Source organism: Paroedura picta, chromosome 4 (assembly GCF_049243985.1).
Source record: "Paroedura picta isolate Pp20150507F chromosome 4, Ppicta_v3.0, whole genome shotgun sequence".
NCBI classification, from domain to species: Eukaryota; Metazoa; Chordata; class Lepidosauria; order Squamata; family Gekkonidae; genus Paroedura; species Paroedura picta.
This window is the reverse complement of record NC_135372.1, coordinates 35078194-35104459: the sequence shown is the minus strand read 5'-3', so window position 1 is coordinate 35104459 and position 26266 is coordinate 35078194. Positions and strand designations below refer to the sequence as shown.

At 50.1% G+C, this 26266-nt stretch overlaps 1 protein-coding gene across 1 annotated transcript; it reads left to right on the top strand.

The window, feature by feature from the left end:
- The first annotated feature begins 1799 nt into the window (after window positions 1–1799).
- UCK2 (uridine-cytidine kinase 2) lies at window positions 1800–25943 on the top strand. The gene is made up of 7 exons (XM_077332332.1): window positions 1800–2036; window positions 17246–17405; window positions 17864–17960; window positions 18945–19087; window positions 20143–20240; window positions 21775–21823; window positions 23830–25943. Exons 1-7 carry the CDS (start codon window positions 1935–1937, stop codon window positions 23967–23969), a joined length of 789 nt encoding a protein of 262 aa, XP_077188447.1. The 5' UTR covers window positions 1800–1934; the 3' UTR covers window positions 23970–25943.
- Window positions 25944–26266: the final 323 nt, after the last annotated feature.

The window sequence follows — 26266 nt, the reverse complement described above, 5'->3', positions numbered from 1 at the left end:
TTATACTAAATACAAATAAGTAGTAAATGCTTTCAAATTAACGTGACTGTGGGAAGCCTTGACTGCTCTTGTGAGATCTTGAAAACTGAGCAGGGTTGGCTCTTGGTAGCACCTGGACGGGTGACTGTCAAGGAAATTACGGCTCTATTTATGTGGTATTGCAGTTCCAGAGGATATACAGCGTTATGCATTATTCTCTATTCTTAACTATTCTTAACTATTAGAGCAGCTGCTAGGAAGTTATAAGTCAAGCAAGTGAAAGTTTTGGAAACAAATACACAGCATGTATATCGGCTTCCTTGCGCCATGGGTTTCTCACTTATACTTTCTTAACATCAGAATTTATTTCTCCGGTATCTTTGTTTTCATTTGCATTTTGTATTTTATATTTTGGACTGCTATGCTATATGTTTTATATTGTTATATGGCCGGTGGCCACACACAATAAATTCTTCTGCACCAAGGAAACCCAGAGTGGCTGTGCAGAGGTAGGCAATGGCCAACCACCTCTGAACCTTCAGGTTCAAAAAAAAAAAGGAAAGAAAAAAAAAGAACAACATCACTATAAGGAAGATTTCGGGTTGTCATTTTCCAGGTGGGACCTGGCATTCTCAGGGAATAACGATGGCTCTCCAGACTACACTGAAATTGGCACCTTTGGAGGTTTACGGTGGGTGAAATCTCTCCTCAAATCCCCCCTCCCCAGGCAGAGTCCCCCAATCTTCAGGAATGTCCATGCCACTGTTGGCACTCCCACCCTTCTCACAGTGCAGTCCTGGACAGGATGACTCCAATCTAAAATGTAATGAGTCTAGACTGGAATACATTTTCATAGGATTGCACTACAGTCCTAATCCCCGCCCTTACTGGAGTGTACTCGCCAACTGCAAAAATCAAACGCAATCCTTGGGGAAGCAAATTGCAAAAAAACACCCCCATCCATTCTGACTCAGCAGTTTGCTCCTGCATTGCAAATCGAGAGCCAAAGTCACCTTTCGAGCTCCAGAAGTAACGGGGTCCCCTCTGGCGTGGTGTAGTGTAGCGATCTCAAACCTGTGGGCCCCGGACCACACGTGGTCCTTCAACTAATTGGAGGTGGGCCCTGAAGGACGCCTTCCCCCCCACCCCCGGCCCTTTACTTCATCCCCCCCAGCCCTTTACAACACACTTCATTGTTGTGGCGTGTCTGTATCTTATTTTGAAGGGATGTTTAAACATTACCATAGCGATCAGAGAGCGTTAGGGCAGTGGTTGAGAGTAGAGGAGTAAACTACCCCCCCCCCCACCGGGCCTCAGTAAAAGGCGTTGAGTGGTCCCTGGTGAGTGGGCCCCGGTGTTGAGCGGTCCCTGGTGATAAAACGGTTGGGGACCACTGGTGTAGTGGTTAAAAGCAGCCTATAATCTGGAGAGCCGAGTTCGAGACACCATCCCTCCCCTCGCAGCCAACCGGGTGACCTTGGACTAGCCTCAGTTCTCTTAGAGCTGTTCTGGCAGAGCAGCTCTCTCAGCCCCACCTACCTCCCAGGGTGACTGCTGCGGGGAGAGGACGGGAAGGGGATTGTGAGCCGCTTTGGGACTCCTCCGGGTAGGGAAAAGCGGGGTATAAAACGCCAGCTCTTTTGCCCTTCTTCTTTCGCGAGACGGGCCGGAGCGGGCGCGCCGCCAGGGGCGTCTGCAGGCCAGTCCTGCGCGGCCTCGCCCGGGTCTTTGGCGCAAGGCCGGCTGCAGTCCCTACTGCTGCTGCTGCGGGGACCACGCGGCTTGGCAGGGCGGCCGCCGGCCGGCCAGGAGGCGGGGAAAGAGGCGGACCCCGGGCGAGGAAGCGCCGCTGCGTGCGAGCCACGCCACGCCGCGGCCGGCGGGCAGGCAGGCAGGCAGGCAGGCAGTTCTCCCCCTCGCAGGCGGCCAGTCGGGTGCCCAGCAGCTGCCGGGCGATGGCCGGGGACAGCGAGCAGAGCCTCCCGGGCCAAGGGCACTCCTCCGGCGGCGGCCCGCCGTTTCTCATCGGGGTCAGCGGGGGCACCGCCAGCGGCAAGGTGAGCGGCCGCGCTTGGTGGGCGAAGCTGATGCCCAGCCCCAGCAGCTGGCACGGACGGGCGCGAACCTGGAGACTGGCAACCCTCCTTGGCCGGGATCGCCTCGCCCTCCCCGTGCCCGCCCCACCCCGGCTTCTCCCGGGAGGGCCAGGGGACGTGGCGGGCGGCGCCGAGGGAAGCGAGGCCACATGGCGCGCCAGGCGCCGCCGCCTCCGCCTCCGGGCGATCTGGGCGCACGCCGGGCCCTCGAGCGGGATTGCAGGCGATGCCCTCGCCGGGAAGGGCAGCTTGGCCGGCTGCCCGGGGGCGAAGGCGGCCGCGTGTTCGCCCGGGGGGGGGGCAAGATCCCCCGGCGGCGTGGCCGGCGGCTGGGCACAGGAGCCGGCGCGCCGCGTGGACGGCGCGCAAGTGAACAAGACCTGGGATTGCTTTGTTAATTTGGCTCCCACCGAGAAATCGCTGCGGCGGCGGCGGCGGGGATATGAGGGGATGCTGATTCTTTCTTCCTGATGACTCAGAACAGGACCCCCCCCCCCGCCAAGTGGCCCGCTGTGGTGGGGGGGGGGCACAACTCCCATCTTGCCAGTTTGAGATCTCGTTGAACACCCCCCCCCCCCCGTGGCGTTTAGAGTTTCCGTGTCCGGGATCCAGCTAGCGGCTTGTGGTGCACGGTGTGAGCTGGGGATTCAGATCTTTGCTCTGTCCTAGAAGGGGGGATTTGGGCCTGGCCTTCTCTCTCGGCCTAACCTACCTCACAGGGTTGTTAGAATCATAAAGAGTTGGAAGGGATCTCCAGGGTCATCTAGTCCATCCCCCTGCAGAATGCAAAAAAAAGGGCCCCAAGAGCCAAGCTCAGACACCATCCCTTCTGCCCACCCACTCACAATCTGCCTGAATTCCTAAAATCAGCATTTCTGTCAGATGGCTATTTAGCCTCTGCTTAAAAACTTCCAAAGGAGGAGAACTCACCCCCTACCGGCGAAGCCTGTTCCACTGAAGATCTCTCAGGAGCTTCTTCTGGATGTTTAGCCGAAAATTCTTTCGAATTAATTTCATCCCGTTGGTTCTGGTCCAACCCTCTGGGGCAACAGAAAACAACTCTGCTCCATCCTCTGTGTGACAGCCCTTCAAGTCCTTGTTTGAAGGAATGGCGTAGGAAAGCCCTTCTGAATCGGGCCAGCCCCATGGTCCATCTAGGCTAGCATCTTGTCTCATGCAGTGGACCAGCTGGTTGCCCTCAAAGTCTAACAAACTGGGCATAAAAGACCCTGCCCTTGCCCCCTAGCCCTGGATCTCAAGGCACTGGGAAGCTACCCTCAGTGACCATGGCTAGTAGCCATGGATAGAGCAGTTGTCTTTTGAAGCCATCTATGCCTGTGGCCCTCACTACCTGCCCTGAGCCAACTGGGAAGGGCGGGCTGTAAAAATAAAATAATTATATTGTTATGAATGAATCGCACAATTGACTTTCTGAAGAGGTGCACGTGTAAACGAAAGCTTATGCCCAGAATAAACCTTTGTTGGTCTAAAAGGTGCCACTGAAGTGAAAATTTTGGTCTGTTGCTTCAGACCAACACGGATCCTTTCCAGAATCCACAATTTACTAGTTGAGGAAATATATATTTCCTTTTGTCTGTCCTGAAGCTATTGCCCATCGACTTTAGTCGGTGCCTACAAGTTCTAGAGCACAAGTAGTCAAACTGCGGCCCTCCAGATGTCCATGTACTACAATTCCCAGGAGCCCCTGCCAGCATTCGCTGGCAGGGGCTCCTGGGAATTGTAGTACATGGACATCTGGAGGGCCGCAGTTTGACTACCCCTGTTCTAGAGCCTCAGATCCCAGCCTTTCCCGAACCCTTAATCCCTTTCCTTGTCCTCTTGCACGCATTTTCCTGCTCTGCGATATCTTTCCTTGAAGCAGGGCAGGTAGAACCGAACGGCTGTTTTTATTCTCAGCCCCATCCCTAGCAGATAGCAAGCTTGGCGTAGCGGTTAAGAGCAGTGGCCTCTAATCTAGAAAACTGGCTTTGATTCTCCGCTCCTCATGCAGCCAGCTGGATGACCTTGGGCCAGTTGCAGCTCTCCCTGCTTCTACCTCACAGGATGTCCATTGTGGGGAGACGGAGGGTAGGCGATCGTAAGCCGCTGTGAGACTCATTCGGGTAATAAGAAATGGGGTCCCAAAAAATAAACAAGAGCTTTCTGATAATCCCCAGCATGGAATTCCCCTGTTTTGTTGCTGCCTGCCGTTTTCACAGAGCTAAGCCACTACAGCCTCAAGATCTGTTTCCTTCTTGCATCTCCCTTAGCTCAAACCCCATCAGCGTACAGTTAAAGCAGGTGGGTGTGTTTCCCAGTACACTCTATCCAGCATTGACCTACATTAGTCCTTGTTGGCTGCTTTACTGTGATATGGGCCAGGGCTGGGGAAGGAGGGAAATGGCTTTCCCAAATTGCTTGAAAGGGGGAGAATTAAGCATAATATGGATTCCTGCCTCCCCCCCCCCATGCAGGGGTGGCCTACCTGTGGCTCTCCTGATAGCCACATAGGACTACAGTTCCCATGAATCCCTGTGTCAGCACTTGACACCCTGCCAGTATGTTTGGAAATCCCTGTCCTAATGCCTAAATGCACTCTGGTGAAGGCCATGTTCAGTCAGAGAAGCTGATCCATATTGCTCCTCTCTTGCCCCACTGTGGCTTGGTTTTTGAGTCCCAATAACACACTGGAGGATCCAGGCAACATAATCTGTTCCACATAATATATTTCTGGTAAGGGCTTTGAGGAGGAGTGTGTCTCATAGCTTAAGTGCCACTCAGTGCTTAACACCCACTCAGGGTGGCGGTCCCACCCCTGAGTGCCTTCTCCTCCAACCGGCTTGCCTGTCTGTCCAGCCACAAGCCAGTTGCCTCCCATCCTCCACCTCGGACCACCCCCTCCTCCTTCCACTTTCCTCCGAGGCTCGGAGGCTGCAGATCCCTGCTGTGTGAGAGCTGCCCCTGCCGGTGAGTTCCCTGCCCGGGGGTCTCCAGTCTGCAGCCTTTCCTGGGGGGAGGAAGAGGCCATCCATAGAGTTCTCCCCCCCAATCTCCACTCTAGCGCCCATTGTATTCCTAAATGCAACAGGCTTGGCCCCTAGTGTTAGGATCATGCAGTTAAGCCCTGGGCATTAAGCAGGTTTCCTTTGATGTTGGGTTAAATTGTTTGCTTTTAATGTTTTTAAAAAAAGGATAGACTCTACCGTTTGTATAATGACGACTAACAGAGTCCACTTACAGTCTATACCTGCCTTTCTCAACATTTTTACCATTGAGAAACATTATTCAGACTTCGATAAACCCTAAAAGTGGTGTGAAGGTGCAGAATATTGGTGGGAAGCAGAGCTGTGTACATGCCCACCCGGAGCCCCTCCCCTTCCCACCTCCTCCAGGCCTATCATTGGTCATTTGGGCAGGGGGGGGAGACTTGACCATATACGGCCATATCAGGCGATAAAGGTTTTAACAGATTATATATATATATAACCTTTCCAGGGCCATCAAGTAACCTCAGGCGTTTCATGGAACCCTAGTTGAAAAAGCCCGGTCTACATTGTAAAATCTTCTGACTCACTGTTTAGTGCAGGGGTAGTCAAACTGCGGCCCTCCAGATGTCCATGGACTACAATTCCCAGGAGCCCCTGCCAGCGAATGCTGGCAGGGGCTCCTGGGAATTGTAGTCCATGGACATCTGGAGGGCCACAGTTTGACTACCCCTGGTTTAGTGACTAACCTAGAGCTGACATCCTTTGCTGGGAAAAGAAATTGCATTTTAATTGCTCCGTGGTTCTTCCTGAACATTTTGGAGCTGCTGCCAACCAGGGAGCCAACATCTTGGTCAGCATCTGCAGTTTGCCTCCTTTTCCAGCTCTGTGATTGCCTTTGTCTTTCTGTGCTCTGCCATTGTGCCAGGTGCTCAGGGCAGCGTGTACTGGCCTCCCCTCCTCCATCTGATCCTTGCAACAACAGGCCAGGTTGAAAGGGTGTGGTTGGCCCAAGATGCTGAGGAGTGGGGATATGAACCTAGTGGGGATATGAACCTAGGGCTTCCCAGGTCCTCACTAGATACTCTAAGCTCGGGATTCCCAACCAGGTCTCCCTGGTTGAGTTCCGCAAGAGCTCCCTAGGGACTCCCTGATTTCTCCCCTATAGCCTGCCTTAATGGATTCGCCCAGAAACTATTCCTGGCATTTCTCAGGCTTTTCCCCTTTTTCTACCAAAATCCTCACCTTCCCTAACAATCCTAACTGATTCTTTCTCCTTCCATTCCAACTTCCCATCGCAAACATTTTTTTGCCTCTTATGAAATGCTGAGGATTCCCCTTGGGTAGCTCATTTACAGAAGGGGGTAATTAATTAATTTGCCTTACTGCCTTGACCGTGGTGGAGAGAGGAAGAATACAGAAAATTCATGAGTAGCAAAGCATTTCATTCATTCATTCATTCATTCATTCATTCATTCATTCATTCATTCATTCATTCATTCATTCATTCATTCATTCATTCATTCATTCATTCCACTTCTACCCTGCCAGTCCTATGACCAGATCGTGGCAGCTAACAATCCAGGTAAAACCACATTAAACCCCTATAACAACATAACCCAAAAACCCAATCCAATCAGCGAACAGTAACTCTCCCTGTCCCCTTGCTCAAACAGATAGATACATCTCTGGGGGGGGGGGGGGATTAGGGGAGCTGCCTAGATCTTAATCAATGAAAATAAGGAAAAATAAGGAGGGGAGGCCATATCTTATAGACCCGGCCTCAATCAAAGACCTGGCGGAAGAGTTTCGTCTTGCAGGCCCTGCGGAACTTTGAAAGCTCCATCAGGGCTCTCAGCTCTCTCAGGAGCTCATTCCACCAGGTTGGAGCCAGGACTGAAAAGGCCCTGGCCAGGGTTGAGGCCAGGCGAGCTTCCCATGGGCCAGGGACTACCAGTAAATTAGCCAAGTACCCTGCGGGGGGCATAAGCAGACAAGTGGTCCCTTAGATATCCCCTCTTGGCGATTTTGCTCTCAGAAGACATCCCTGGGAAGAAAGGGTTCATGATTGGCTGTGCAGCAATCTGGGCCATCCAAGTCTGTATTTCCTCCCTGAAAGGAACAAAAAAAGCCAGAGAAGGTTGTTCGCAAGTATAATACTTGACAATGCTGACCTACACTGCCGGGACAGTGTGAACGAATTGCCGCTTCACAGCCCTGCTCAGTGCAGGAATCATAGAACTAGATTGTACTGCAGAGTTGTAGCAAGCTACCCTCTGCCTACCACTGTGCAGCTTAGCATCTGCTACATGGATAACAGCTATGGGTTATATTAACTTTTGCATTTAAACTAAATGCTTTGAAATAAGGCTTGTGTTGGAGCATGAATTCCTGTAGCCTTTGCTTCTGCCTTTGGTGTGTGTGGGGGGGAGAGAAATATGCCCAGTCACCATTGTCCTGGTGGTGGAAAGTGCCAAATCGCTCGGCAACCGCATGGGGTTTTCACGGCAAGAGATGTTCAGAGGTGGTTTGCCATTGCCTGCCTCTGCATCACAGGCCCCAGTGATCCTCCCACCCAAATTCAGATTCTAGCCAGAGCCAACTCTGATTAGCTTTGGAGATCTGCAGAGGAGAGGACACGCAGTAATGGGTTTAAACTTCAAGTACAACGATATAGGCTAGATATCAGGAAAAAATTTTTCACAGTCAGAGTAGTTCAGCAGTGGAATAGGCTGCCTAAGGAGGTGGTGAGCTCTCCCTCACTGGCAGTCTTCAAGCAAAGGTTGGATACACACTTTTCTTGGATGCTTTAGGATGTTTAGGGCTGATCCTTCGTTGAGCAGGGGGTTGGACTAGATGGCCTGTATGGCCCCTTCCAACTCTATGATTCTATGATCTGATGAGAGGCTAGCCGGGGCGATCCAGGTCATTATTAAAAGGGCAGGCCATTATTTTTTTAAAAATCTGAATTTTCCCCTTGTTTCTGCTTAGGTGTCTGTCACCAAATGGAATTGTTAAGCTAGAGCGTTTGCGTAAAAAGGTTTTCACGTCTACAGCACTTGCTTCATGGGTCTGCATGGGAATTTTCAGCGTGGCTTGCAATGCTTAGTTGGCGGAGTAAAATCTGCATCCCCTCTGTCTACCCCCGGAAGTGATAGTGGATGGGATTTAGTATTGTTTTTTCGCCACGGTATATTTTGAATTCTGTGTATGGTTTGCTGTGCATTCTGATATAGTTTTTGGATTGTTTTAGGGGTGATTTTATTCGGGATCTTATGCAGGTTTGTAAACTGCCACGAGCTTCTTTGGGAGTGGCGGGCTAGAAATTTAATAAATAATAATAATAATTAGTATCAGGGTGTGGGAATGTAATGCTGGCGTTACAGGCAGAGATTCTGCCCCTTGCAGCTGGAGCACTCTGCCCACCTCTCAAAACATCAGGACAGAATTCAGGACATCAGGTATTCCTTGCAGGCAGACTCCTGCCTTGTCACCTTTATCATATGGGGTGTGTTGTGTAGCCAGGAGATGCAAGGATTATCTGGCAGCCTGGCAAGGGACTTTGGGAGGCAGCTTGCCATTTCCTGCCTCCATGTCCTGACCCCTAGTGTTCTACGGTGGAATTACCACCCAAATCCTTGGAGGTCTCCCATCCGAATACCATCCAGGGTCAGCCCTGATTAGTGTCGAGATCTTATGGGACCTGGGCTACCCAGGTCAGGGCGATGGACAGGGTTCCTCTGAGCATGTGTGTGAGTTCTGCAGTTCGCTCCTACATTTTTGTGGCCTGGGATGGGGAGCTGCTAGGTTAGCGGGTGTGGCTCTCGAGCCAACTGGGCATGCAGGGGTGCTCTTTTCAGTGCTGCCATGACAGGCAGCAGAAAAAGAAGAGCTTTGCCTATGTGGCGGCCAAGGTTCCTTGTGGGGCTGAGCATCTCCCCCTTCCTGCCAGACATAAGCTTGATCCAGAGCTCCCTGTTCAAAGAGCACAGGAAAGGTTCAGCTGCACTGCAGTGGGGTGTGGGGTGGAAAATGAAATTCATTCAGAAAGGGTTTTCTGCCCCTCCTGGACCATGACACAGGGATAGAGCATGGGCTTTGCAATCCTGGGATCTACAGCTTAACAGATCAGATAGCAGGGGATATGAAAATACCTGAGTACCTGGAAAGCCAATGCTAATTTCGATAAACCATTGATCTGATTCCGTGTAAGGCACTTGAGTGTGTATCCCATCCGGGTAGGAGAAGAGGCTCAGAATGTGGCCAGCCCTCTCTCTTTCTGTCCCGGCAATTGCTGGGCAGAGAAATGTCCAGTTTGCTCCAGTCCCTCCTCCAAGATGTACTTTATCTGCCTGGGATCACAGAATCACAGAGTTGGAAGGGCCCATACAGGCCATCTAATCCAACCCCCTGCTCAACGCAGGATCAGCCCAAAGCATCCTAAAGCATCCAAGAAAAGTGTGCATCCAACCTTTGCTTGAAGACTGCCAGTAAGGGGGAGCTCACCACCTCCTTAGACAGCCTGTTCCACTGCTGAACTACTCTGTGAATTTTTCCCCCCTGATATCTAGCCTATATCGTTGTCCTTGTAGTTTAAACCTATTACTGTGCGTCCTTTTCTCTGCAGCCAACGGGAACAGCATCCTGCCCTCCTCCAAGTGACAACCTTTCAAATACTTAAAGAGGGCTATCATGTCCCCTCTCAGCCTCTTTTTCTCCAGGCTGAACATTCCCAAGTCCCTCAACCTATCTTCTTAGGGCTTGGCCCCTTGGGATGGTGCTTACAAGAGCTAAGTTTCATCAGAAAATATCTAGAAATGCTTTTGAGTCTCCTCTGACTTGGTATAGTGGTTAAGGGCAGCAGCCTCTAATCTGAAGAGCAGGGTTTGAGTCCCTATCCCTCCACGTGCAGCAAACTGGGTGACCTTAGGTCAGTCACAGTTCTCCCAGAGCTCTCTCAACCTTAACTAGTCACAGTTCTCCCAGGGCTCTCTCAGCCCCACTTACTTCATAGGATGCCTGTTATGAGGAGAGGAACAGATGGCGATTGTAAGCTGCTTTGAGACTCCTTTGGAGAGTGAAAAGTGGGGTACAAAAAGCCAGCTCTTCTTATGTAGGCAGGTATTTTTTCCTGTGCCATCTTGTGGTGCTGTGGATCACAGTTCTTTGTGCTTTGCAGAAAGGCTTGGTTCGTGGGTTTGTTTGTGGGCATGCGGGCCAACGCAATCCAGATCTGTCGCTGAGCGCTGTTGCTGTAAGTCATCCCCTCCTACATTTTCGGGAAAATTGTGTCATCCATTTTTCTTTAAGTTACAGTATTTCTGTAGCTCCTTGGCAAGTGTTGCAGTCATTTTCTACAAATAGAGCGCTGGTTTGAAATGATGTCTGCAGAGAGGGCTCACTCAGTGTCAGGCAGTTTAAATAAGGGACTGTGTCTCAGTGGAATGCAGTTAGAGCGTGAGATCGTGCAGCTGTTCCCCCCTCCTCCCCCAAAGCGCTTCGGTTTGGCCACCGCAGCGGAGAAAAACTCCCATGGAGAAAGCTTAATTGAGAGCCAGCATGGTGGTGTCGTCAAAGAACAGTGGACTCTAATCTGGAAAACTGGGTTTGATTCCCCACTCCTCACATACAGCCAGCTGGGTGACTCTGGGACTGTCACAATTCAAATTTCAGATGGCACAGTAAACATAAACACAGACTCTTCTTCTTCTTCTTCTTCTTCTACTTCTTCTTCTTCTTCTTCTTCTTCTTCTTCGTCATCCAGGTACATAGTAAACAGGAATCAAGTCATGATTCTCTTAGAGCTGTTCTTGTAGAGTAGTTCTCTCAGAGCTCTCTCAGGCCCACCTATTTCACACAGTGTCTGTTGTGGGAAAACAAAGGGAACAGTGTTCGGAAGCCGCTTTGGAACTCCTACGGGTAGTGAAAAGTGGGATATAAAAAAAACAGCTCTTCTTCCGCTTGTGCAGCAGATACCACCACAGCCCAAAGATCTTTGCTGTGTGACTGAAGCCACTGGATTTTTTTTTTTTGGTACCCTGCCTTATTTTTACTGTCCGAAGGAGCTTCAAAGCGGCTTACCATTGCCTACCCTTCCGCGCCCCACAACAGAAACCATGTGAGATACCTGAGGCTGAGAGAGCCCTGAGAGAACCCTGATTGGCCCAAGGTCACCCAGCTGGCTGCACATGGAGGAGCGGGGAATCAAGCCCAGTTTTCCAAATTAGAGGCTACCGCTCTCAACCACTGTAGCATGCTGGCTGTAGGAGACATTTTCTGGCTGCATATTTCTAGAAGCTCACAAGGCTTGGGAGATCTGCACTTTATGACCCTCGGTTCTTATCCCCCTAGCAAAGAGAATCTCATGCTCTTATAGGGTTGCCGGCTTTAGGTTGGGAAATTCTCAAAGATTTTGGGGGTGAAACCTGGATCAGGAGCTCAGCAAGGTATAGTGCCATGATTCCATCTAAAGCAGGGGTAGTCAACCTGCGGTCCTCCAGATGTTCCTAGACTACAATTCCCATGATCCCCTGCCAGCAAATGCTGGCAGGGGCTCATGGGAATTATAGTCCAGGAACATCTGGAGGACCGCAGGTTGACTACCCCTGCTCTAAAGCAGCCATTTTCTCCAGGGGAGCTGATCTCTGGAGACAAGCTGTATTTCCAGGAGTTCTCCAGGCCCCACCTTGTTCTTGGTCATTCTGGTCCTTGGTGCCTTTCACTTGCCCTTCAAACGGCATCTCTTTTTGGAGGCCCCTGAAGTGAGTGGTGGTCAGGCAGAGCTGAACTGCTAGAACCACTAGCAGGCAACAGGAGCTGCTATTGAGCGCATGGAAAAAGCAAGATCTGGACCAGGCACTTACAGTTCATGCTGTCAGTCAGGCATTTATTGCTGGTGTCCTGGAGGGGACCATTTTGTGCATAACTCCTTGTGGACGTGCAATTTGCTTCAAAAACCTCACCTGTCGCATGCAGAGTCACATCCTTCTCAGCTGATTGAACTCGGTCAGTTTAGAAGACTGTAATTCTCCAGCACATATAACCCATCGTTTTGCCACTGCTGGCCTGACACGGCAATTTTGAATGCTGAGACAGTGGCCCAGGGACCCGTTCAGATGCCAGCCTGCCTCCTGTATTCCTAGAAATTTGCTGATGTCTAGCAAACATGGAAATCTTGCACAGGTATCTGCGGTGCTGGCCTCTTAACATACTGATACTGTTTCCCTTTACCCAATGCAGGCTTATCTAGTTGAATCTGGTATGTCAGATTCCCAGCCTGGCTCACTGTTTAGGGATTGGCATAGTAGAGCTAGCAGCACCCTGTCCATTGCTGCTCTTTCCATGGAGTTCAGATTGCTTGCAGCATAATGTCCTAGTTTAATATTGCCTGGGTACTACTGTGCTACAGGATATGATCGACGTGCCTATTGTTTTGTTGTGATCAAGCAGTGTAAACACCTTTCACCTAACCCCTTGTCTCCCTGCCTGTAATATAATCCAGAATGGGATTCCAGGTAGGGGCTGCAGACCTCTAATGTTGTGTTAATTTTGTACTAGTATCCCCAAGCAAAGAGCCTCTTGTGGCGCAGAGTGGTAAGGCAGCCGTCTGAAAGCTTTGCCCATGAGGCTGGGAGTTCAATCCCAGCAGCCAGCTCAAGGTTGACTCAGCCTTCCATCCTTCTGAGGTCGGTAAAATGAGTACCCAGCTTGCTGGGGGGTAAACGGTAATGACTGGGGAAGGCACTGGCAAACCACCCCGTATTGAGTCTGCCATGAAAACGCTGGAGGGCGTCACCCCAAGGGTCAGACATGACTCGGTGCTTGCACAGGGGATACCTTTACCTTTACCTTTAGTGAGTGCCCCAAGGTTACCCAGCAAACTTTCCAAAGATTAGAGATTTGAACCTGGATCCTCCAGGTTCTAGTTGTACATTCTAAACCACTATACTACACTTTATGGACATGTAGAAAAGATCTGGACTTGAAGCCTTAGGAGATAGGGTGGGCCACAAATATAATTATACTAAATACAAATAAGTAGTAAATGCTTTCAAATTGTAAATGCTTTCAACATGTAGTAAATGCTTTCAACATGACCCAGTGCTTGCACCGGGTAAATGCTTTCAACAAGTAGTAAATGCTTTCAACATGACCCAGTGCTTGCACCGGGGATACCTTTACCTTATCCCCAAGCAGGCCCACTTCCTTCTTTCCCAAGGAAGCTCATTGTCAAGGCAAGGAGCGAGTCTTGCCCTTCCTCCATCTTCTCAGAGTCCAGGAAGGCTTGAATCTACAAGGCACACTCATTTGTAGATTGTTGCCCCCATCACAAGACAATGCTTGGTCTGGAACCATCTAATATTTTGTGATTGGTCCCTACGGCAGCCATTTTGTGCTTGACCAGGTCTTGGAACCTCCTAATATTTTTGTGATTGGTCCCAATGGCAGCCATTTTGTGCTTGGCTGGGCCTAGGAACCTCCTAATATTTTTGTGATTGGTCCCAATGGCAGCCATTTTGTGCTTGGCTGGGCCTTGGAACCTCCTAATATTTTTGTGATTGGTCCCTATGGCAGCCATTTTGTGCTTGGCTAGGTCCCTCACAATAGCCGCCTGTTCAGGAACCTGCTACATGCTTTTAAAATTTCAAAAATTCTCACAGGTTTTGCAGAACTGGGAATTATTGCTTTGTAGCTGCAGATTTCTAATCTGTACAATCTGTACTGTTTTAGCACATTTGTGCTAGGATTAGATAGGGGTGCAAACGTATCTCTGCATAAATTGCTGCTCACGGAACTTGTTTCTTCAATGCAGAATATTAGGTATTGTGGCACACAGAAAATGAAGAGTTTTGTCTTACGGACAGTCAAAGCTGTCGATGTCTGCAGCCTCTACCTGGAATCCAGTTCTGGATTATTTTCCAGACTTTCCCAGTCATAGAAGTGCACATGGATCATGTGAACCCCCCTTGCTTTCTGCCAGGGAAGTTTTGTTTAGCTTTTCTCGGTAACCTATCTGACTGCCATAATGTTGTGTCTGGGAGCAGGCTGGCGTTCTGGAGGTGGCCATATACCACAAGCCACAGCTTCCTTGTCATCAGAGACAGCCGGCCATCTCCACGTTACTTCAGCAGGAGGCAACTGTAGTGGGGAAGCTCCGTGAAAATACAAAACAAACCCTGGACAAGAGGAGTGACTTTCCCTAATAGCTCCAAGGCAGTTCTGAGGGGAGTTTTGTACGGTTCAGAATCAGAAGAGAGAGACTAAACAGATTTCTTTATTCAGCCACTGTGGTACAACTAGGAATGTGCGATTTGGTTTAGTTTATCCAAAAAACTCCAAATCAATCTTCTTGAAACTTAGGAATTATTATTAGGAATTATTTAGACGAGCAGCTCCAGCAGGTGCCTCTACTTCACCCCCCCCCCCTTTTTCCAGCCACTGAAATAGACTGGCTAAATTTCCCACAGATTTTAATGGCTCCATAGGTTATAATGGAGCCAAATAGATTCAGGTAAACCCAAATTGACCAAACCTGAATCAGTATACTGAGCCAGTGATTCGGGTGATACAGGTTCACCCGCATCAATTTGGGACGAATCAACCTGAAATTTTTAAAAAACAATCCCCCTACCCCACCCAAGGCTACACATTCCTATTTACAACAAACTCCTCCTTCCTCACTATCATAAACCCTTGACGGGCCTTACCTTTCATATGTGGCCTGGAATTCCTCCTGGCCTCATCCTCAGAAGTAGCGGCATTTGAAATGCCCTTCCAGAAGAGGTCTCTGTGCATCAGAGAGAGTCGCTGTTTTGAATTGCTTTGGAATTGTGATGAATTGCTTCTTCGGTTTTGTCCATTGTTGCCCTTAAGCAGAGGGGGGACATTTTTCCTAATTCCTCCATCCCATTGCAGACCCCTATTGTGTTTTTCCTGGAAGTTTGCTACCCCCATCAGACCACATTTCAGCAGCCCCCAGCAGCCCCCAGCAGACCACATTTCATAATAACAACAATAGAATGGGAGGGAGACAGCAGTGAAATTTGCCCACCCTCTTAAAACACCCAAGGGCACCTTAAGTTTTCTTAACCACAGAGCTGGATCTACCCAAGCGGCTTTTCCAGGCGAAATTAACTTTTAAAATAAGTTACTAATATTTGCCAGGCAGTAACTGATACCCCCTCTCCAAATATCTTGCTTGGTGTGTCTATCGAACAGACGAATCATTTGGCTACAAGACGTGGTCAGCTCTCTGCTGGTTGTCAGCAGCTTGAAAGAAGGCTTGGACAAAAAACCACAAGGAGCATCCATGAAGAGTCAGGAAGGGACACCAGACAGTTGTTATGGCCAGAAGATGAGACGTTGGGGGGCTGTTTCTCACGGCAGGAATGTCAATACTGATAGACGGCCAGGCTGCTAGAAGCTGAAGGGTAACAAGAGGAGAGAGGCGAAAACATTGGTATTCCAGGACACATGAAAGACCTTCAGGGTCACATGGTTTTGACTTGTATGCGGAGCCTGAGGTGCTTCCAGATGGCAGAGGGGTAGATGGGGTGGGGCAAGTGTAAAGTGACCAGATTTTAACATTGGTAAAGTGGGACACCATTGACTGGGGGGGTTCTTGATTAAAAATTTGGTCTATACGGAGCAACAAAAAGTTGCATAGAACACAAAAATAGTACTTGCAATGTAAGTACAATTTGCCAGGTGCCCCCAGATGTCCCTCCAAAAGTGGGACAATCTGGTCACCTTAGGCAAGTGGATAGTAAGAATTTGTGTGTGCGCTTTGCGGGGCCCTCTTCTAAAGGAGACCAACTCTTTCCAAAGGCTGTAGGAGCTGTAACATGTGGAAAAAGACAGGAGAGAGAAGAGCCAAAGTCAATGACTCTAGGTCCGGAACGACCAGTTAGCTGTCTGTGAGCCAAATTAAGGTCCTCTAAGCTTTCCTGTGCCCCCCTCCCCAGCAGCCCTGCCAAATTTGTATTCAGGAACAATTTTTAAAATCCCTCCCCCACTTATATTTGCTCTAGTATAGAAAAAAGGGAAATATTATCAAACTGCAACAGATACACGATAATGCTCTGTCTGTTTTCCTCTCCAAAAACGCTAGAGGTTTTTCTCCTTCTAGACCAGGCTTTCTCAACCAGGGTTTCGTGAAATCCTAGGGTGTCTTGATGGCCTTGAAAGGGTTTCCCAAATTTAGATTTGTTAAAAGTTTATGGGTGATGGCTATATTGTCCCCCTCCCAAAACGGCCAACGATGGGCCTGGAAGGGGTGGGAAGGGGAGGGGCCCCGGGTGGGCGTGTCCACAGCTCTGCTTCCTAACCATATTCTGCATGATCACACCACTTCTGGGGTTTCTCAAAGCCTGAAGAATGTTTCAGGGGTTTCCCAACATTAAAGAAGTTGAGACAGGCTGCCCTAGAGTGTTAGAACTCGAGGACATCCAATGAAGCAGTAGTTTCAAGAAAGATAAAAGAAAATATTTCTTTACACTGCAGGTGATGTGGAATTCGGAGCTTGCAGTGATGGCCACAGGCATAGAGAGCTTTAAAAGTGCCTGGAACCTCCATGTTCCAAGTCAAGCTGTGGATCTCAGTGCAGGAAGCAACATCAGGGAACGTCTCGGCCCCTGTACTCTTATCATTGACCCTCCAGGAGAACTGGTCAGCCACTGTGCTGAGCTAAATGAGTCATTGGTCTTCTTCAATAGGAGAGGCAGCACAGTGTAGTGGCTAAGAGTGACAGCCTCTAATCTGGAGAACTGGGTCGGATTCCCCATGCCTCCTCCACATGTAGCCAGCTGGGTGACTTTGGACCAATCACAGTTCTCTCAGAGCTGCTCTCACAGAGCAGTTCTCTCACTGAGCCTCATTGACTCCACAGGGTGTTTGTTGTGGGGAGAGGGAGGAAAAGGTATTTGTAAACCAGGTCATGAAAAGCAGGGTATAACAAACCAGCTCTTCATCACCGTTTTCTCTTTCTGCTCCTCCTTCTTCTCTTTTTCTTCCTCCTTCTTCTCCCCCTCTTTCTCTTTCTCTTTCTCTTCCTCCTCCTTCTCCTTCTATTTCTCTTCCTCTTTCTTTTTCTCCTCCTCTTTCTCCTTCTCCTCCTTCTTTTTCTCCTTCTTACTTTCTTGTACTGACATGGCTGCTAACTCTGCCCTTCCTTCACCTCTCTTGCAGTCGTCCGTCTGTGCCAAAATCGTCGAGCTGCTGGGGCAGAATGAAGTGGACCACCATCAGAAACAGGTTGTGATTCTGAGCCAGGACAGCTTCTACCGGGTCCTCACCGCGGAACAGAAAGCCAAAGCCCTCAAGGGCCAATTCAACTTCGATCACCCAGGTGAAGGGCCAGGGCGGCTGGGGGGGGGGGGGGAGGGAGGGAAGGAGGATGGGAGAAGCAGGGTTGGTGGGTAAAAGGCAGCAGCCCAAATATTTGCTGAACTTGAGATGGACAGTTCCCTGGCAGGACTCTGGATGCTAAACTTCCATATTGGTGTGTTTTTATTGTAATGACTCATTGTTCGTTCTAAACAGCGTTAACTCCCCCAACTGATTATGAGTGCTGTTGAGGACAATTGAAAAGGAAGTGGTCAGATCTGATCCAGGGAAGCAGTCCCCGGGTCAGCCTCCTTGAAACAAGCAGGACCTGTTCAAGGATTGCTGGACACTGTGCATCACCTGAAGACTTACGCCAAGAAACCTCAGAGAGAGGCCTGTTGCTCCCCTTGGGAGCTCTCTGCAGGGAAGCTGGCCCCCTAGAGCCATTTTAATCTGTTTGCTTCTTCATCTCCCTTGCAGATGCCTTTGACAACGAGTTGATCGTCCAGACACTCAGCAAGATCGTGGAGGGGAAAACGGTCCAGATACCCGTCTATGACTTTGTCTCCCACTCCCGGTAAACTTGTACCTCTCCTCTCCCTGGCACTTGGAATGTTGTGTTCTCTCTGATGGGCAGGGAATTCAGGATGGACAAAAGGAAATACTTCAGTACCCGGGGAACGGTTACAATGTGGAATTTGCTGCCAGAAGGCAGTGGTGGCCTCAGAAAGTCACAGCTTTAAAGGGGGATTAGACAGATTCATGGGGGAGAGGTCTATCTGTGGCCACTAGCCCTAGGGACTAAAGGGAACCTCTTTGTTTAGAGGTACTCAACTTCTGAATACCAGAGCTAGGAGGCAAAGTCAGGGGAAGGCCTCAGCCTCAGTCCCCTGTTGTTCGCCCTCCAAAGGAATTGGTTAGCCACTGTATGATTAAAGGACCAAGGACCCGTTAGCCTAATCTCAAGAAAACAGGCCAAGCTGACAATGGTTGTATCTTCAGAGAGTTCTGTGGAATTTATTAAAGGCAAAGCAGAGTCATTTTTACTGTTGAGAACTCCCTGAAAGACTTTTCAGGCTTTGAGTAACCCTTCAATTGGTGTGATCGTGCAGAATATAATTGGGAAGCATAGCCCCTCCCCTTTCCACCCCCTCCAGGCCCATCATTGGCCATTTTAGGAGGGGGATTGACATGACCATATGTGGTCATATCACCTGATAAATTTTTAATTTTAAGAATACATTTAAGAAATGCGCAAGAATCAGATTGTCGCAGCATGTCTTGCAGATGTACCAATGCAAGGGACTTTGGCTGCACCCATAAACGCGTTTACAAGGGAGTAAGTTCCATTGGCCTCCATAGACCTTGCTTCTGAGTATCCTCACTTAGGACTGCAGTATTAGTGCCCTCTTGAACCTCTCTCGTGGACGTGGTAAATCTCAAGACTGCATACCTTGATCACACCATAAAATGGTACACTCAGAGAGGCAGGTATGGGGGAGTTGAGTGATTCTTTCTGATTTGCCCTCTGTGTTATCTTCTCTCTTGTGTACATCGACAGCAAGGAAGAGGCCGTGACAGTCTATCCTGCAGACGTGGTGCTTTTTGAAGGGATCTTGGCCTTCTACAGCCAAGAACTCCGGGACCTGTTCCAGATGAAACTCTTTGTGGATACAGATGCTGACACCCGTCTCTCTCGCAGGGGTAAGTCAGGGGATGTGCCTACCCTCTGCCCAAGGAGCTCATGGTTCCACAGTTCTCATTTCCCCACATTCTCCTCACAAGGACCCTGTGAGGTAACCTAGGCTGAGAGAGTGGCTGGCCCTACGTCTCCCAGCAGGCTTCATGTCAGAGTGAGGATTCGAACCCGGGTCTCCTAGGGCTGTGCAGATAGGAATAGGCTTGAATTCTCCCAGGGAGCAATCAGTACACACCACAGCACTGCATGTGGTGAAGGTTTTACCACACTGACGGCCGTCTGCACGTGGTTTGCGCTTGCTTTGCTGCCAACGGTTCACCTCTGTCATCTTGTTTTCTGCAAAACATTGTAGAAACCCTTTAATGCCATAAAAGCCATTGCCTGTTATGCCCTTCATAAACTGGTTATTTAGCTTGGTCTAAAGCATCCAGGATAAGTAGCTGTCTAGCCACTGCATGAAGATGGCCAGTGAGGGAGAGCTCACCACCTCCTTAGGCAGCTGATTTCACTGCTGATCTATGCTGACTGTGAAATTCCACCCCCTGATACCTAGTTGGTACCATTCTATACATTATGAAAAGCCATTACTGTGGGTCGTACTCTCTGCCGCCAACAGGAGCCACTCCCCACCCTCCTCCAAGTGACAGCCTTTCAGATACTTCAAGAAAGCCATCATGTCCCCAATCAGCCTCCTCTTCTCCAGGCTGAACATTCCCAAGTCCTTCCTCATGCTCGCCTGTCAAACTCCAGAGCAGCTCCATTGTTTGCCATTGTTCCTGCCACCCTGGGCGTGTTCTTCATGTGGGCTGGAAAGAGCTGCGGCCATTCAAATCCCTACTCTGCCACAAAGCTCATTGGATGACCCTGAGCCAATCATGATCTCTCAACCTAACCTTACCTGACAGGGCTACTGCGGGAGGATAAAGGAGGGGAGGGGAGAATGTTGTACCCGTTTTCCAAGAAGACGAACCCCACACTGCTCACTCTGCCACCTGGTGGAGCGCCACGGTAGCACCGCCGCCATCACTTACCTGTTTCATGGTTCTTCTCCGCATTGCAGTTCTCCGAGACATCAGCGAGCGGGGCAGGAACCTCGAGCAGATCTTAACCCAGTATATTTCCTTCGTCAAGCCAGCCTTTGAAGAATTCTGCTTGCCCGTGAGTCAATGGAAGGCCAGCTTGACGTGGCCGTCTGTCAGCCCTAGCTTGCAAATTTGTGGGCTGCGCAGGCTGGCAGGCACAAGGGGAGGGACGTTCGGTCTGTGTTCTTTGGTTTCGGCTAGAGAGGATACAAGTCTGGGGGGGGGCAGTATTGAAACTGGGGGGGAGGGAAGAGCGGTTTGAGAAGATGTGTCAGCTTCGAGTGGTGCCAGATTGCCAAGGGATTGGAGATTAGCCTGCCCTGGAATTCTAAACTGAACAGCAGCTGAGTGAAAAATGCTTGATTTACTTGAAGGCAATTTTTTAAAAATCAATCACTTTATTTAATACGGTCATAGACCAGCAACTCTCCAGTGCACAGACAAAACACATTAAGTTCTATGGAAGTGAGCAAAAGACCTGCTAAATCATGCAAAAAATTACGCAATCTAATCAGTTATACATAAGAGAAATGTTGATTGAACCATATAGTTAACAAGAGTAGAAAATAAACACCTGGCTATAAATCCACCATCATTCTTGCCAATTGCTCAGTGTTAAAAGCAATCTGCATTAACAGATCACTATATAACAAACCTTCGCTTCAGTGCATGGGACTCTCTAAAGGCCGAAAGCTCGTGAGGAGGGGCCTGATTAGCCGTTTCCTCTCTTCAGTACGCAAGGGACGGTGCAATAAAATGTGGGTGATCGTGTCTATTGCATCTGCCAAGCAGAGGCAACAAGAAGAAATCTAAAACCAGGTCACTCAATTTGGCAAAAGGTGTAATATTTGCCACCTCTTTGCCTGACTCCTGGAGAGATCGGTCTGTGGCTGCAAGTCCTGCAGGAAAGAACTGTCCTGTGGGGGGTGGGTGGGGGTGGGCTGGAACAAGGAGGGGAAATTACTTAAAACCCTGGAACCAGAAGGGTTCCTTCTTCCTTCAAGCCCTTCTTCCTCATCCCTCCTCATACCAGCTTGCCAAACTCTACAGCAGCTCCATTGCTCTGATCCTGCTACCATGGGCATGTTCTTTCTGGGGCTGGGAAGCTCTGCAGCCACTCAGAGCAACAGGGAGTGAAAAAGCACCAGGGCTGCACATGGCTGGTAGGATCCTGCCCTCTGCGCCAAACACAGACAGTTATTTGAATAAATCGCTCTTGGCACAGATTGCTTTCGAAGGAGTTTCAAAACTCGGGAGACTTTGTTGAAAACATCCTCGGGTTCATTGACAGCGGCTGCCTTCCCTCTGGCCTTTCTCTCCGTCTCTCAGGAGTGGGGGCATGAACTGCTAGAACGGCTGACCCTTTGGGAACCCCGGGGGAAGTATTTCTACAGACTTCTTACGAGTGTTCCTGGAATTAGCTACAAGTGGCTGCGGGGAGCAGAGGAAAGGGCAGATCTTCAGGCTGTTTACTCTGGCACTCAGGGACCGGCACTAATCCTGCCAGGGGGCCAGCAGACAGGAAAAGGCATTTCCAATCTTAATTGAGAGGGTACATCCATGCCCGCCCTTGCATTCCTCTTTAACACAGTCCTCTGTGGTTCTTGCAGACCAAGAAGTATGCTGATGTCATCATCCCCCGTGGGGTGGATAACCTTGGTGAGTAACAGGGAAGATGCGTGGAGGGGTTGCTCCACCTCGATGGACTTTCTCCCTGTCCTGGAGGGTCCTGATCTTGTCAAATCTCAGAAGCTAAGCAGGCTCGGCCCTGGTTAGTACTTGGATGGGAGACCCCCCACCCCCCAAGAAATCCAGGGTTGCTAAGTCAAGCGAAGTCAGTGGGTTTAAGAAGGATGTCATTTAGGATTGCATTGTTGACAATAGTGAATGATCTCTCTCTCCCTCACATAGACTTAGCCGGCCCGTAAAGTCTATGGTTGAGAACCAGCTTGATGTAGTAGTTAAGAGCGGTGGCTTCTAATCTGGAGAACCGGGTTTGATTCCTCCATATATCTGGGTGACCTTGGGCCAGTCACAGTCCTCTCAGAGCTCCCCCAGCCTCACCTCCCTCACAGGGTGTCTGTTGTGGGGAGAGGAAAGGGAAGGCGACTGTAAGCCACTTTGAGACTCCTTCGGGTAGAGAAAAGCAGCATATAAGAACCAACTTTTCTTCTTTTCCTAGTGTCCTAGAGCAGGAACGGCACGGCATGGGTGTTGGTGTATGAGTGAAAAAGAGATCATTCACAACTCTCAACAATGTAATCTGAAACAGGGTTGCAGCCTTCTAAACCCATTGACTTCAGTGGATTTAGAAGGGTGTAACTCTGTTTAGGATTATGGGAGTCATGGTGGGTTGACATGACCATATAGAAGAAGAGTTGGTTCTTATATGCCGCTTTTTCTCTACCTGAAGGAGTCTCAAAGCGGCTCTCCCCACAACAGACAACCTGTGAGGTGGGTGAGGCTGAGAGAGCCCTGATATTACTGCTCAGCCAGAACAGCTTTATCAGTGCTGGGGCAAGCACAAGGTCACCCAGCTAGCTGCAGGTGGAGGAGGAGCGGGGAATTATACCCAGCTCACCAGATTAGAAGTCCATGTTCCTAATCACTACACCAAGTTGGCTCTCTATTTTTTGCTTTCTTGCTAAACATGAGGTGGGACCGTGACCTGAATAGAATATCCAGGTCTTTTTTTTTTAAGGCAAAAGTTTTTAAAAAGGTTTAAGTGGGGTAGAATGTTTCAAACTACAGATGTAATGTTGAGGGTCAGACTGGGGATGTAATGTTGAGGGAAGAGGATGTAATGTTGAGGGTCTGACGGGATGTAATGTTGAGGGAAGGGGATGTAATGTTGAGGGTCTGACTGGGGATGTAATGTTGAGGGAAGAGGATGTAATGTTGAGGGTCTGACGGGATGTAATGTTGAGGGAAGGGGATGTAATGTTGAGGGTCAGACTGGGGATGTAATGTTGAGGGAAGGGGATGTAATGTTGAGGGTCAGACTGGGGATGTAATGTTGAGGGAAGGGGATGTAATGTTGAGGGTCTGACTGGGGATGTAATGTTGAGGGAAGGGGATGTAATGTTGAGGGTCTGACTGGGGATGTAATGTTGAGGGAAGAGGATGTAATGTTGAGGGTCTGACGGGATGTAATGTTGAGGGAAGGGGATGTAATGTTGAGGGTCAGACTGGGGATGTAATGTTGAGGGAAGGGGATGTAATGTTGAGGGTCTGACTGGGGATGTAATGTTGAGGGTCAGACTGGGGATGTAATGTTGAGGATCAGACTGGGGATGTAATGTTGAGGGAAGAGGATGTAATGTTGAGGGTCAGACTGGGGATGTAATGTTGAGGGAAGAGGATGTAATGTTGAGGGTCAGACTGGGGATGTAGTATTGAGAGACGTTAACACCTTAGGCTGTTTTGGCCATGAAAATAACTCGCCCCGAACTGGTTTGCAAAGCCTTCAGGGTTTTTAATAGTTTTATGCTGAGGCATCAAGAGGCAGAGAATGACTGGGCTGTCTGTTGAATGTGGGAGATGATGTGCTCAAAGGGAAATGTACGTGCCATCCAAGGCATTTGGGAGGCATAGTGTGCCTTGGATGGCATTTGAATCCTGTGCATGCCATCCTAAACTTACCCCGCCTTCTTTTCCTCCCCCAGTGGCCATTAACCTGATTGTGCAGCACATCCAAGACATTCTGAACGGAGGCCTGGGCAAACGCCAGCTCAACGGGCACGTGAACGGCTACGCCCCTCCCCTCCAGCGACAGCTCTCTGAGTCGAGCAGCCGGCCACACTGATGTCGGGCCTGCCGGAAGGCTGCAGCAAGCCCTCTTCCTTAGGAATTGCATCTTCTTGGCTCCAGCCAGGCGCTTAAGACCCCCTCGCAGGGGTTGACGGTTTTTGACTGGCGGGAGTCTTTACCGAGGGCCAGACCGAACTTGATTTTCGATAGCCTCGCCGCAGGTGCCGCAAAGAAGGATTCAGTCCCTTTGCAAAGTGCACAAATGATTTCTTGGGGGGGGGGTTGTTTGCAGCCACACAGGGCTGTCATGCTCCGTGGCAAAGCCGTGCTGTTTTCGAGGGTCTCGGGGGGGACAAAAGGCAAAGGACGAGGGAGGGGGACGACTGAACTCACCCCGGGGAGAGGGGAGTCTAAAGGGCTGGGTCGTTAGCTTCAAAAGAACGTAGCGGGAAGGGCGGGGTGGGTGGGGGTGGGGCAGCAGATCGGCCTTCGGGGTCCAGAAATGCAGATCCACTTTGGGTTTTGACAGGCTTGGGAAAGGATGGCTTGGTGGGCAGGGAGGGGTGGGGAGACCACGGAAAATAGCCACGTTGTGGCCAGGGCCTTGCTTTCTCTCCCTGCCTGAATCTATGCAGCGGCTTTGCCTCCTCTTCATGCGAATGACTCCGAGACATTGCAGAGTGGCTTCCTGGCCTTCAGCTTCAAAGGAGCATTGCTGTGAGCATTGCTTTGTGGCTACACCCCGTCCCCCGCCCCCCCCCACCCCAGAAAGCTCCCTGAGCCACCCTCAGGAGCCAGTATTTTGGGGACGCCTTTGGATGGAGGCCACGGCACATCTGTGCCTTGAAGCAGGGCAGAAATGCGCACCATTTCCATCCCAGCAGGGCAGTCGGATGCAGTGTCTCAGAGGAGGGCGAGGGGGGACCAAAAGAGGAACAGGGTCTGATGTCCCAGCCCCCTCGTCTTGCTGTTGCCGAAGTGACACAGGTGCCCGACTTGGCTCAGCTCTTCAGTAGGCATTTCCATTTTAAAACCTAGCCTTGAAATGAAGCCCTCTGAGACTTACCTAGATCTTGGTCTCGATCTACCTGATTTCTATAAGTGGGGCTAGGAGGAGCATGAACCCCCCCCCCCCGGCCTTCAGTTTCATGCTACGCTTGGTTTAGTTTGTATCACAGTAGAACGAAATAGCGCTCTGAACAAGAAGCAGTGGAGTTTCTCAGCTGGCTGGCTTCCTTCCCATTATCAGATGCTTATAGCTGGGAGCTAGTTCTAAAGCCAGCGTGGTGTAGTCAGGGGTTAAGAGCAGAGGTTTATAATATGGCGAGCCGGGTTTGATTCCCCGCTCCTCCACATGCAGCCAGCTGGGTGACCTTGGCCCTGTCACAGTCCTGATAGCGCTGTTCTCACAGAGTACTCCTGTCAGAGCTCCATCAGCCCCACCCACCTCACAGGGTGTCTGTTGTGGCGAGAAGAAAGGGAAGGCGATTGTAAGCTGCTTTGAGTCTCCTTAGGGTGGTGAAAAGCAGGATATAACAACTCTTCTTCTAAATATACATCTGTGGTGACTCTTTCACTCCCCAGTTGTGGTCCATCATGGCAGCTGGGGCCAGCTGGTCTGGTGGATCCATCAAAAGATGGCGATTAAAGGGGTGGGGGAATCAGGAGTAGAGATCTGTTCCTCAAAACCTTTGTATCCTGTTTGCCTTGAAGGCGGATCGCAGGTGCATAGGGCACGGATCGGGGCTGGAAGGGGGAAGGGAGTTCAATGGGAATTGAACAGCCAATGCCATGTCTGAAATGGGTCCATGCATGCTTCTCATTTGCCATTGAAAGACCATTGGAGATGCTAGCCAAAGCCAGCCATGAAGCCTGTCCTGCCAGACGAGACCTGGATGGAAACCTGTGTGGCAGCAGGTTGGCCGCCCTCCTGGGGGCTGCATCGCGTGCTCTTCCAGCATCGAATGTTTCCGTGATGCGATCTGGTTCCCTGCAGCCTCAATAAAGATGGAATGAAGGATCTCTTGTCTGTGACTGCGTCGGCCTCAGCTCTGTCCCACCCTGGTCAAGCTTCAGCCCCACCCCAGGAGCCAGCGGAGTTCTTGCAAGTCCAGTTGGCCCCCTGGGGATGCTTAGCCACCCAGTCCAGCTGGACTTGTGCTAAAAGGGCGGGGGAGCAGTGATGAGGGGGGGGGAAGATGAAGGGGACACCTGGATGAAGGGCTCTAGAAGAGAGCAGGAAGGCTGGGGGAGGAGGCAAAGGGATGCCCCCTTTCCAGCACTCCCCGCTGGCATCAACCTTCCGGACGAAATTTCGATATTCAGGAAACAATCGCGAGTGAATGGCCATCC